Below are 12,233 nucleotides of genomic sequence, written 5' to 3' on the forward strand. Positions count from 1 at the left end.
GTGATGGCCATGGGGAGGTGATGGCCATGGGGAGGTGATGGCCATGGCTCACCTTTCGCCGTGCCGCCTGGCCCTCCCGTTGCCGCCTGGCCCGCTCCTCTTCCACCTGCCTCCTGCTCTCCTCATCTGCCAACTTAGCCATGTTCTCAAACCGTGACCGCAGGCTGCTGGCACTGCTGGAAGCTGATGCATGGAGGATAGTGCTGATGCAGGCTGCCCAATGGCTCCTTTCTCTGCCCCAAGCACCAGGAGAAACCTGGTGCAGCCAGAGGAACCTCCTTGCAGCTGCCCTCCTCACCCCCCAGCACTGCCCAGTGCCTGTGATGCGCTGCCACCGGGGCAGATGGGACCCAGCGAGCCCTGGTTGGGTACATGCTTCTCTCACCTGCCTCCACTGGTCGTGTTTTCTCATATCTGGACGTTGGACCTTCCATCTCGTCAAAGCCAGCAGCACTCTGCAAGAGGAGGGGGGGGGGGTCGGCTCCTGCCCCCCGGATGGGACGGGCGGGGATGGGCTCTGGGTGCAACGGGGAGGGCTGGGTTGGAATTGGGAACAACCTGTGCTGCAAAGAGCGGTCAGCACTGCACAGCTGCCCAGGGCAGCGGGGAGCCCCCATCCCTGGGGCTGTTCAGTGAGCACAGGGATGTGGCACTGGGGGATGTGGGCAGTGGGATGGGTGGGATGGGTTGAGGTTGGAGATCTCAGAGCTCTTTCCCAACCTACAGCTCAGTGATTCTAAGAGCACTGATCAGAGACTCACCTTATCCACCCTGTCCTTCTGGACCCCATAGCGGCCTCCAAACCCCCTGGCATAGTCTGTATGGAGAATCAGAAACCAACTTATATTTTAGAATATTACATAGGTCACTCCGAAAGTAATACCTCCTACTTATTTCCATGGAAACTACAACAGGCACAGAGAGCCCGACCCAGGGATGTGTATCCACGTCCCCCATCAATCTGCTGTGCCACACTCCAAGCCCTGCTATGGCCAAGTTCACCCTTTGCTTTGGAGCTCACAGTGCCCCCCAGCTGCCCACACATCCACACTATGCTGCATTTGGGTTTTGGCAGTGTGAACAGTCAGCTCCGGGCCCATCTGTACCTGTCTGGGAGGCGTGGGGCTGCACCTCCTCCTGGTGGTCCCAGCCCAGAGCACTCTTGTCCTGACGATCCCTCTGGACTCCAAACTTCCCACCAAAGCCCACCGAATAATCTTCAGCCACGGGGATCCCAATCACGGCACAGAGGGGAACAGAGAACAGAGAGGAGGGGAAAAGCATCAGCATGGTGAGCGTGGGGCTGCAGTGCTGACTGTAGTGCCCCTATAGAACTCTATAGGCTGCTCTAGACTTAGGAAGGGGTGATCACCTTTCTGTGAGTCGTGCTTCTCCGTCTGGCTCTTGTAGTCAAACCCCACTGCTGCTTTGTCCACTTTGTCCCTCTCCACACCGTAACGGCCACCAAAACCCTTGGAGTAATCTGAGGGGGGGTGCAGTGAGGTGCTGGGGAGCTGCGGGGAGGGGGAGAGCAGCAGGGGTGGGGGAATGGCAGCAGGGATTGGGAACAACAGCGGAGATGTAGGAGGGAACAGCAGTGGGGAGGGAGGACAACAGAGCAGGGTTGGAGGCTGGGAGCACCCCAGGGGCCACTGAGATGAAGGTCTGGGGTAATGGGGGTACAGACAACGTGTCTGACGGCAGCGATGGGCAGTGGGGACGTGGCATGGAGTGAGGCCTTGGGATCACAGAACATATGGCAAACATTTATGGACGGCTGACATTTGCCACCGTGGAACCTCAGCTCCCACATGGAAACCACCAACTGTGGGAGCTTGGCAAAAGCTGACAGATACATTCCTGGAGACGTGGTCCCTCCACTTCTGTCTCATTGGGATGGAGGCACAGCCCATCCTCCTTACACCTCCGCTTCCTACATTCCCTACAAAGCATCCCACAGTAACCGCTGTATCTCTGCTCATTTATCCTCCAAGCATCATCCCCCCTTTTGGAGGCCACCATCCTCCAAAATCTCAGCCCCTGTCCTACCCACCGGCTCCATAGGGATCCCTTCACAGCCCCCCATCACCATATCCCACCTTAAGAGGGGGAGTGCATCACAAAACAAACACCCCAGGTGCTGCTTCCAGCAGATAGAGCTTTTCCAGCTGTTACCTCAGCACTAAAGGCTCCAGCACAGGGACATCATCACTAGGACCAAACACTGCAGGGATGTGGGCGTCTGCTGCAACTTCTTTCCTTATTTCTTACATCTTTGTTTTGCTCCAAGGTATTTCTGTGCTTCCACACAGCCTGAAGTCCCATGTCTACAACTGACTTCCTATGCAGAATGTGCTGTGGTGTCACGACTGCCTCTGGTTCTTTACACCAACTACAAATGCCTCAAAACTTCTTCACTCTTTTGCAGTTTCCTCCGAAAAGAACACAGCACCGAGCTTTTTTCCCCTGCAGTGATGCTCTTCTCACATTGGCCTGAAGCACAATGAGGGGTTTTGCCCTCTGACCTTCTCTTGGCCGCAGAATATTCCACCCTTGGCTTCAGATCTTGCAGCATTCCCTCTGAACGCAACTGCTCCTCTGCACACCTCTAAGTTTGCAGAGTTCTGCACAGGTTTGGGTGCAGTGGAGCCTTTTGTTGCCATATCCATTGCTGTGCTTTTTCCTTATATATATATATCTATTTGTGTGTGTGTGTAATCACTTCTCATATCCCTCAGTGCTGCGTTCTGCACAGAGCAGCTCCTCAGAGGGACTTTTAAAGGTTCAGGAGGGAGCACCGCTCACCCATCAGCAGATTGGGGTTGGGGGGTCCTCTCTGCTCAGCCAGGAGTTTCCAGCAAAGCAAAAGAGAGCAGTGATAGGGATGGACAGAGCAGGACAGGACAGGGCAGCAGGGTGAGCCATTGGGAATGGGGATCTGCACCGAGTGGCAGAATTGGGATAACAGAGCTGTGAGCAGCAGCCAGCATGGGATGCTGGGAGCAGGAGGGCACTGCAGAGTACCGAGGTCCAAGTGTGGACCATGGACTTGCCTTTCTGGGATGAATGCTTCTCCACTTCTCCCTTGTATTCAAACCCCAGCGCTGACTGGAAAACAAAGGGAGGAATGGAGCTGTGCTGGGTGTTGAGTCCCACCAGCAGTGGGGTCTGACCCCAGGCATGGAGGGCAGCATGCCATGCATGCACATAGAAAGCACCTGAGCAGGAGCTGACGTGCATGGGATGGAGGCAGCATGCCATGCATGCACATAGAAAGCAGCACAGAGACGGGGACCAGCAGCCCTGGGGACACGTGACTGTACCCAAGGATGCACGGCCATGCCCAGGGGTGCATGACACACTCCTGAGCAGGAGCTGACGTGCATGGGATGGAGGCAGCATGCCATACATGCACACAGAAAGCACTTGGGCTGCAAACAAGAGCCACTGCAGCTCCCTCAGCAGCGCTAGGCGGGACGCAAACACGGCACTGCCTGCAGGGCACAGCGCACAGACGTCGGTGCAGAGCTCACGGCCACGTGTGCTGCAAGCTATCAGCTCTCGCCCTGCACACGGGAGCTGAGCTGCACGTCGCAGCGTGGTGCACAGCACGCCGAGCCCTGCACGCGTCAGCGCATTGCAAACTGCATCAGTAATCGCAATGCAGCACGGGCCCCAGCCGCGTCCCTCTCTGCTCTGCCCAGCGCACCTTGTCGGCTCGGTCCCGCTGCACGCCGTACTTCCCCCCGAAGCCCTGAGCCGCATCAGTCTGTGAGGAATGCTTCCCGACATCGGCGACGTACTCGTGGCCCACGGCACACTGAGGAGAGAGGAGGAAGGGTGTGAGCTCGGAGCAATGGGACGGATGGGGACTGCTCTGCTCTGCTGCCAGAATGAGCGGGGGGTGACCTGGGGGTCCTGACTGATCAGTGGCTGACCAACTGTTGACCAGTTATGAGCCAGCAGTGTCCCAGAAAGCCAATGGGAGCCTGGGGTGCATTGCATATAAAGGCAGGGAGCTGCTCCTCCCCTCTGCTCTGCACTGGGGGGCACAGCTGCAGCCCTGCAACCAGCGTGAGGCTCAGGGCAGAATGGGAACCGCTTGAAGAGCCCCGCAAAAGTGCAGAGATGGGGGGGGGCACAGAGCACCTCCTGATGGGGACGGGCTGAGAGCCCCAGGGCTGCGTGCCTGGAGAAGAGGAGAGAGGAGATCTGAGCCGTGCTGACGGATGTGTGACGGGCGGGAGTCAGCGGGATGGGGCTGGGCTCTGTTTGGTGGTGCCCAGCGCCTGGATGAGGGGCAGCAGGCACAGAATGGAGCCTCACAGTCTGTGTGACCGTGAGGAAGTGTGCTGTGAGGGGGTGGGATTGTTATTCACTGCTTCTCCAAACCCAGTATGGAGGCACCCGACTGAGCTGTTAGCAGCACAGAGCTCCATGAGGGGAGTGTTGCAAGCAGGGACAAATGACGTGGATGGGTTCAAGCACGTTTTGGAGACAGTCTATGGGCTGACACGTGTGTTTGGAACACCTTTCCTTCAGGGCTGAGGCAGAAAACAGGGACAGAAAACGGACATTTCCACGGAGCCCAGGGGTGTCCCCTTCAATGCTGTTACCTTGTCCATTCGGTCCCGCTCCGTGCCAAATTTGCCCCCGTAGCCATACGAGGCCTTCGGGCCGCTCTCCAGCTCCTTCTTCTTGATGACCTCGTGCTCCTCCGACACTCTGCTCCTCAGCTGATGGATGCTGCGGGGCGGGGAGCGTCGCTGCGCTGCGGGGTCCTGCAGCCCCGCCTCCCCCCCCCGTGTTCCCCTCCTCTCCCCACTGCACTCACTCGATGTGCTCGGCCCGCCCGGAGCCCGCGATGCTCTTCGCCCCCCATCGCTGCTCCTTTTCGGAGATGTCGTTCTGCGGAGCAAAGCGCCCCCGTCAGCGCCGCCCGGAGCCCGGAGAGCCCCGACGGCACCGCGGGGACGGGAGGAGAGGGGTGGGGGTGGGCCGATGGGTGCTGCACTACGGATAAATCGTTGGATGTAGGGAGTGAAGTCTGCTCGCTGAGGGTGGTGAGGAACTGCACGGGATGCTCAGAGAGCCTGATGGAGTTGTGGTTGTTCCTGCTCATGGCAGAGAGTGGCACCAAGCCACTCTGTGATGCTATGAACATCCCTTCCAGCCCAAACCATTCCATGATCCTTTGAAGGTCCCCTCCAACACAGACCATTCTGTGGTTCTTTGAAGGTCCCTTCCAACCAAAACCATTCCATGATCTTATAAAGGTCCCTCCCAACCCAAACCATTCCTATGAAAATCTCTAACTCAAACCATTCTATAGTTCTAAGAAGGTCTCTTCCAACCCAAATCACTCTATGATTCTATGAAGATCCCTTCCAACTAAAACCATTCTATGATCTTATAGAGGTCCCTTCCAACCCAAACTACTCCATAATCCTACGAAGGTCTCCAATTCAAATCATTCCATAGTTCTAAGAAGGTCCCTTCCAATGCAACCATTCTGTGGTTCTAAGAAGGTCCTTCCAAACCAAACCATTCCATAATCCTATGAAGGTCTGCAAATCAAATCATTCTATAGTTCTAAGAAGGTCTCTTCCAACCCAAACCATTCCATGATCCTATGAAGTCCCCTCCAACCCAAACCATTCTGCAGTTTGATGCAGTTCCCTTCCAATCCAAACCATTCTATGATTCTATGAATATCCCCTACAACTCAACCCATTCTGTAGTTCTATGAAGGTCACTTCCAAATCCAACACAAACCATTTTGTGATTGCATGAAGGTCCCTTTCAACACAGACTCTCCCCTAATGCAAAACTAAAAACACTTCTGTCCAAAGCAAAAGAGCCCCCCCCCCCTACGCTGACCCCCCTGCAGGCACTCACCACAAAGTCGGGGTCGGTGTCCCAGTCATCACTCTGTGCCTCCACCTTCACCGACACGTCGTGGCCCACGACCGCCTTCCACATCTGTGGGGCGGAACACGGCATCATCAGGACCACAGGGTGTGGGGCAGGACCACAGTGAGGGGAGACATCTGGTCCCACACCCCACACTGAACAGGGACATCTACATCACATCGGGTGCTCGAAGCCCTGCAGCCTCCACTGGTGCAGATTTTGTACAAGCATGGCACAAAACGGGCTCTTGTTCATTGCCAGTGAAAATGCACGGCGAATGGGAGTGCCTATGTTGAAGAAGAGTGCTTTGTAGCTGAGAATTCGCTCTATCAATTGGCAGTGTTGTGCTCTTTGCCTCCGTGCTTCCACGGAAATAAACAGGCATTGCTTTCGGAGCAAAGCACAGGAGCCTGGAGGAGGCAAGAGGCCCAGGGAACAAAAATAGTGCGAAATCTCGAGCTCCTGCATTTCACTTTCAGGATGACTCTGAAAAAAAGACAAAAAAAAATCCCTCCCAGGCAGCGCTGCGCCTGCAGAGCAGCGGAAGGAAGTCTGGTTGCGTGGGGCAGGCGATGTTGGGGCTGCTCTTGCCATGGCCCAACATTGCAGCTTTGCAGTGGGGCAGAGAGAAGAACTGCAGTGCCGTGCCCCATACTGCCACGAACATCACATCAACTGGGGGAAACCCGATGGGAGGGATGGGGGCGGCTTTGTAGGGATCCTCAATTCACTGATTCGCTGTGCACAGGGCAGCTGCTAACAGTGCAAGGTGCTGAGCTGGGAGCTGCCATCCCAGCAGCGGGTGGACCTGCAGCGCTGCTCATTGCACGAGTTAACGAGGGGCTGGGGGGGAGGGAACTGAAAGCACAGAGCAGGGATGGAGTTTGTGGTTGAAAGGAGCCAGGCAGAAAGCCGAGGGTGGAGGACTGAGGGAGATTTTACTGCAAGGATCTGACCCTCAGGAGTTAAAATAATGACAACAGCAATGATAGTAATAGTGGTAACGATGGAAGCACAGCTCTGTATGGCAGTAGCCCTATTGCAGAGCACAGCCAATAAATCATCCCAGCACTGCTGCCCAGAGCTGCGTGTGCCCCATCCCTGCAGGTGCCCATGGCCGTGGATGGGGCTCTGGGCAGCCCAAGCTGGGAGGATCCAGCCCAGGGCAGAGGGGTTGGAACACATCGTGTTTAAGGTCCCCTTCCAACCAAAGGCATCCTCTGATTCAGTGCTTCTGTGATAATGATGAGCAGAGGAAGCAGGAAGGTGGGTGCGGACGATGCGGAACAACCCAACAGCGCCTTCCATCTCTTCTCTGTCCTCACCTTTTACCATCTCTCACTCCAAACACTTCTATGGCCCATTTGTACGTAGAGCAGCAACAACAACCCAGCACAGGGCTTCCAGCCGAGGGCAGCCGTTGGGCAGCCACCCCAACTCCAACCTGGAGCTCTGGGGTCTGCCTGCTGCTCCAGGTGACTCCAGACCACCTCCTCCCCAGCACCTCCCACCACACATCCTGGGAACTGTAACAAACCACAGCCACAACCGTAGCCACGGGGATCGGCCCCGTCCTTCCCCCACCATCATCCTTCCCCCCCTTCCTCTGGTTGGACTGCGTGATCTTGGACATTCTCAACCTTGGTGATTCTGTGATTCCCCCAAAGCAGGTGGTCAGTGCAGCATTGCTCCCACTCTTCCCCCAACGCAGATGGCTAACATGTGGGAAAAATGGCTCTTTAGAGCCTCAAATGCAAAAAAAACAAACCCAACAATAACTGAAGAACCAACCAGCAGTAAATGCTGAGCGCCATCAACCCGTGCCCAGGAAGTGGCTCTCTGTGCCCACCAAAGCACTTCTGCCACTGCTGCTGCCCACTCCCCACCCCCAGGACCCCCCAGTATCCTCACCTTTCCCAGCCCCCCTCTTCCGTTGATGGGTTCACAGTCCTCCGGTGCAGCACTGCTTCTCACAGCAGCCTCAGGGCTGCACTGGGTTCCTGTTTTCTGCACTTCCTCCCCCAGCCCCCAACGCAGCAGTTCCCTGCACTCCGACGAGGTGAACGCTGCTGCACAAAGTGCTCCGTCAGTGGGTAGAGCTCAGCAGGGCACGATGACGTGGATTGTGCCAAAACCGATGTTGATTCCAGCTGGGCTCCTGCCGAGAGGTGCCTGAACCCCCATGGCCAGAGATCCCAAAAAAAGAGAGCTGCAAACCTGCTGGTTGCAGTGTCAGTGCAATGCTGGGCTCAGCACAATTCAAAACCCAAACATATGCATTACGTATCCATATACCTACATGTCTACACGGATACGGATATATGACCCACAGATAATCTGAGGTAGGAATACGGGAAGGATGCAGGTGAAGAGCCCTAAGCACGTTCACACAAACTCTCCCTTCGCTGCCCACTGCTGGAAATGCCCAATTGTGGAACAGGCACAAACCACTTCTGCACCAAGTGAACTTCTGAAACCAAATCGACCTCCTTTCAGAATGAGTCAAGAGATGCAAAGGACGGCTCCTGGAGCACTCAGTTCTGTGCGCCACGGCCTGACGCTTCCTGCAGATTAGGCAGGCAGGGCTGCAGTGCCCACACCAGAGGATGCAAAAGGTTGAGATGTTTGAAGCAGAAACCATCAGCTGAAGTCCCACGTCTTCCATTAGGTCAGAGCTGTTGGCCATGCTGTGACATCGGAGCAGGAGCTCCTTCAAAGCTTCTTGTTACTTTATTTAATCCAAGCTTGAACCATTCCGTATGGATGCCACGTCTTTAACAAACCCAATTTACCCAAATGGTCTCATTTCAGCTCTGTGGATGGGCAGGCCCTGAATTTGAGTCCTCTGAAGAAAACTCACACCACAGGCTCTAAGGAAACTCACCTTACCTGTAGTTCTCACACCCATTAAATGCAGCGGGGCCATCATTCTTACAGCACCCTATAATTAACTTCTGTTCCAATGGCGTTGTCAGATTATAGCAGTGAACATGAAGAGTCTTCTTTGGCAACGAAGGATGGAGGAGGATGGCGCTGGACGTCCCACCCCAGGCAGCAGCACATCTTGAGGGATATGATTTAGTGAGAGCTATTGGGGATGGCTGGATGGTTGGACTGAGTGACCCTGCAGTCATTTCTGCCCTTGGTGTTTGTGTGACTCTGTGATTCCAGCCCATGGGCACCAACCACCACGTCTTCCCTGTGGGTTGTACCACTCCAGTGCAGGGTTGGGTTACATCTACCTGAGAGTAAATAAAAGCAAACCCCAGCAGACCTTTGGATTTATTGGAGCTGCTTTTTAAACCACAGCATTCCTAACTTTTTTGGTCGTGGCAGCCAGAAGCTGCAGATGCCAAAATGTGAGAGGTGAAAGGGCCTCTGTGTGGGCATTCAATCAGAAGAAACAGATCTGATGGAACGAACACATAAGGAAATGCACACAGAGGGCTGTGGACACCTCTGATGCTCACATGGGGACAAAACGCAGCTTCCATCTGAAAAATAACCTTTATTATATACAGGAGCACACGCCCCAGGAAGATAGAGGCAAAGTTTTTGGTCACAGATGCAGCTGAGAAAGTCACAGAGATCATCAGATGGCACACAAAGGGAGATGCAGTGCCCACACTGCCAGAGATCCCATTGTTTTAGGTACAGTGATGAATTCAACCCACCTTCAAAGAGGCTCTGCAGCAGCTGGGCACTGCTGGGCTACCAGCAGCATCAGAACCCCTCCTTCCCACGTGGGAAACTCAAGCTGAGTGCTGTGCCACAAAGCAGCCAGGACCCTCCCAGCAGGGACCCTGAGTGCACTGCAGCTTGTGGCCAACAGCAGGAAGCTCAGCTCAACCAGCCCTGCATTCAACATTCTCCCTTTGGAAGAGGACCGTCCCCATTCTACGACAGTGCAAGGAGTTCTATAGGAAAGCACAGCTTCCCACGCATCCCATGCGATCAAATCCATCCACAGTTTGCCTCAGAGTCTGAACAGCCCAGGGCCCAGCGCCAGCGCTGCACAATTTCTCTATAAGCAGTGACACCAAAGGCCCAGAACTCCTTTCCCTTCCCCAGTGCTGGGGGAACCCTTTCATTTCTGGATCTTCTGCCTTTGACTCAGGCCCCTGTGCTGGAACCACATGACGGAACCCTCCAACACAGCCCATATGGGTTTAAGCTGGCGCAGCGGGAGCACAGCTGCTCTCCTTTGGAGAGCTTACTGAAGTGAGAGATAAAAAGCTCTTGCCTCATATTCAATAATTACATTTCTGAAGCTATTTTACAAGGCTGTCAGAGCAGACATACAGCTGTCTTTAAACGCAGTGCTCAGCAGGTCCAGATGTACTCATTTTGGCCCTACTTCAACTGTAGATGTAACTGAGCAGGAAATGTGAAGTTCACATTCCTTAAAGTGTCCACAGTTTCCTTAGGATATGCATCTCAAGCAGCGCTGAGCCACGGAGCAAACAGGAGACGTGAGGAAGGGAAGGAGCTTCCCTCCCTGGTGCACAGCTCCAGAGCTTCCCCCCGAGCTCAGCGGACTCAGGATGAGGGTGAATGAAGATCTGGCATTTTCTGGAAGCACTGAAGAATTGCAGTAATTCAGGAAGAATTTACTCATTCCTACCGCTGTCAAATGCTCTGTAAAATGAGCGGTGCTCCCTCCGGGTACAGGAACAGATACAGTGATTGTCAGCAGGAGGACCCCAGCTCCGAAGATGTGCTGCTCAACCATTTAAAACCACGGCATGAAGTGAGAGATGTCCTGGAAACACCGTGGGCAACAGCCCTGCCTGCTGCCCATCCCAACAGCGAGCAGCCAGCGCACGCATCAACCGCCGGGCAGCGCTGCCCACAGGGGACTTGGAAAGAAGGCGGTGGGTGAAGCGCCCGTTTCAGCTGCCCTGTGGGTGGGGAGTGCTGGCCCAGGACCACAGAGGGCTGCGGCTCAAGGAAGGGCCGCTGTTCCTGCTCAGAGGTGGCCTGTGAAGCACAGGAAGAGCAGGACGTGAAGAGCGAGCAGGTACAGGGCCACCAGCATGGGCAAGTGGGTCCGGGAGCGGAAGAGAGAGCGTAACAGGCGCCGCAGCCCAGGGATATTCCGAGTCTGCAAGAGGGAAAGAGACGTTGGTCGAGCATCAGGAACGGCCAAGTGCCCAGCGACCCTCCCCCACAGCCCTGACCACAAAGAGAAGTTTAAGCTTATCAGCATGAACTTTTCCAAACCCATTCCGTGGCAGATCTGACCTCCAGAGCCACGCTCCCCATCAGGAGAGCTGCTCTCTTTAGATTTTCTGCCAGCCAGCTTCTCTTCAATTTCAATTTCTTCAAGAAAGGGCACAAAACGCCTCCCCTTATGTTTGCTCCTTACAAACATCTTAGCCCCTCAAGTGAAATATAAGCAAAAGGACCAATGGTACTTTTCTGCTATAAACTCGAGCTCCTAGGAACCCCAGCTCACCCTGCCCTCCAGGCTGGAGGAAGGGAATGTGTATTTGTTGAGATCTTTCAGCCTCACCACTGAAAGGACTTCAGGGCCTGCTGAGCAGGGCTGCCCTATGGTGATCCCCCACAGGGGCCCTTTGGGGTCCTCAGTCAACGTCAGCTCTCCTGGCAGAGCCACAGAACAAAGAAACCAGCAGAGCAAGCCGAGAGCAGAAAGCCACACAAACCCACTACCCAAACTGACTCAAAGACGCCCACAGCAGAACTTTGCTGCTGTAGGCTCACAGTTCTCAGCTCACGTTTTCTTACACCATTGGCAGCTGTGAGAGAAAATCCTTACTTTGCTGAAGTCATTATCCGTGGAGTCAATGAGCAGGGAATGCTCGTGACCTGGAGCCATATTGATGCTGGTGGTGCTCAGGGAGGACGTCCACTCACTCGACTCCAACCTGGCACAAAACAAACACACAACCATGAAACCAACGAGCAGAACCACGGGGTGACCCAAGCAGCAACAGTCTGATTTCCTCAGATGTGGTTTCAAAATGAAGTCATTCCCAATTTCTGGACGGTAGTGAAACTGGGGCAGAGTTGGTATCTTGTGATCTCCATATAAATTATACACAGGAGGGCTCAGCTGGAGCCCTTCTTTCCTCACTCATCTCCCATCACTTTTACAGCTCTTCAATTTCTTTTGGTGCTGCTTTTTCTTTGCAGGAATTACAAACCAGGACTTACCTGAGGTGTCTGTTTGGCTGTCAGTGGAATTTCATAGTGTGTGACTCACCAGAGGCCAAGGCAGGTGACTGAACTCTTTCAAATGCCATGAAATGCACTTGGAAGCCAGCTCTGCCCCCAGCAGTGCTGGTTCTTGCTAA

General features: G+C 54.6%; 2 protein-coding genes across 5 annotated transcripts in view; both read right to left on the minus strand.

Moving 5' to 3' along the window:
* The window catches only part of HCLS1 (hematopoietic cell-specific Lyn substrate 1), an 11,164-nt gene extending 3,262 nt beyond the window's left edge, over nt 1-7,902 (minus strand). For both annotated transcript variants that reach the window (XM_042887801.1, XM_042887800.1), the window contains exons 1-11: nt 7,825-7,902; nt 5,899-5,982; nt 4,835-4,908; nt 4,617-4,746; nt 3,710-3,820; nt 3,054-3,108; nt 1,373-1,483; nt 1,107-1,217; nt 762-817; nt 386-455; nt 53-183 (exon numbers count right to left, since the gene is read on the minus strand). In XM_042887801.1, the coding sequence (XP_042743735.1) occupies nt 53-183; nt 386-455; nt 762-817; nt 1,107-1,217; nt 1,373-1,483; nt 3,054-3,108; nt 3,710-3,820; nt 4,617-4,746; nt 4,835-4,908; nt 5,899-5,982 (933 nt within the window). In that variant the 5' untranslated portion in view covers nt 7,825-7,902. The remainder of the gene's footprint in view (nt 1-52; nt 184-385; nt 456-761; nt 818-1,106; nt 1,218-1,372; nt 1,484-3,053; nt 3,109-3,709; nt 3,821-4,616; nt 4,747-4,834; nt 4,909-5,898; nt 5,983-7,824) is intronic.
* A 1,499-nt stretch (nt 7,903-9,401) lies between these two features.
* Nucleotides 9,402-12,233, minus strand: part of GOLGB1 (golgin B1) — a 40,403-nt gene continuing 37,571 nt past the window's right edge. For all 3 annotated transcript variants that reach the window (XM_042887791.1, XM_042887789.1, XM_042887790.1), the window contains 2 exons: nt 11,696-11,804; nt 9,402-11,017 (listed from right to left, as the gene is read on the minus strand). In XM_042887791.1, the coding sequence (XP_042743725.1) occupies nt 10,883-11,017; nt 11,696-11,804 (244 nt within the window). In that variant the 3' untranslated portion in view covers nt 9,402-10,882. The remainder of the gene's footprint in view (nt 11,018-11,695; nt 11,805-12,233) is intronic.

Source organism: Lagopus leucura, unplaced genomic scaffold (genome assembly GCF_019238085.1).
Source record: "Lagopus leucura isolate 7727_CA_CO unplaced genomic scaffold, USGS_WTPT01 Super-Scaffold_100122, whole genome shotgun sequence".
Taxonomy (NCBI): domain Eukaryota; kingdom Metazoa; phylum Chordata; class Aves; order Galliformes; family Phasianidae; genus Lagopus; species Lagopus leucura.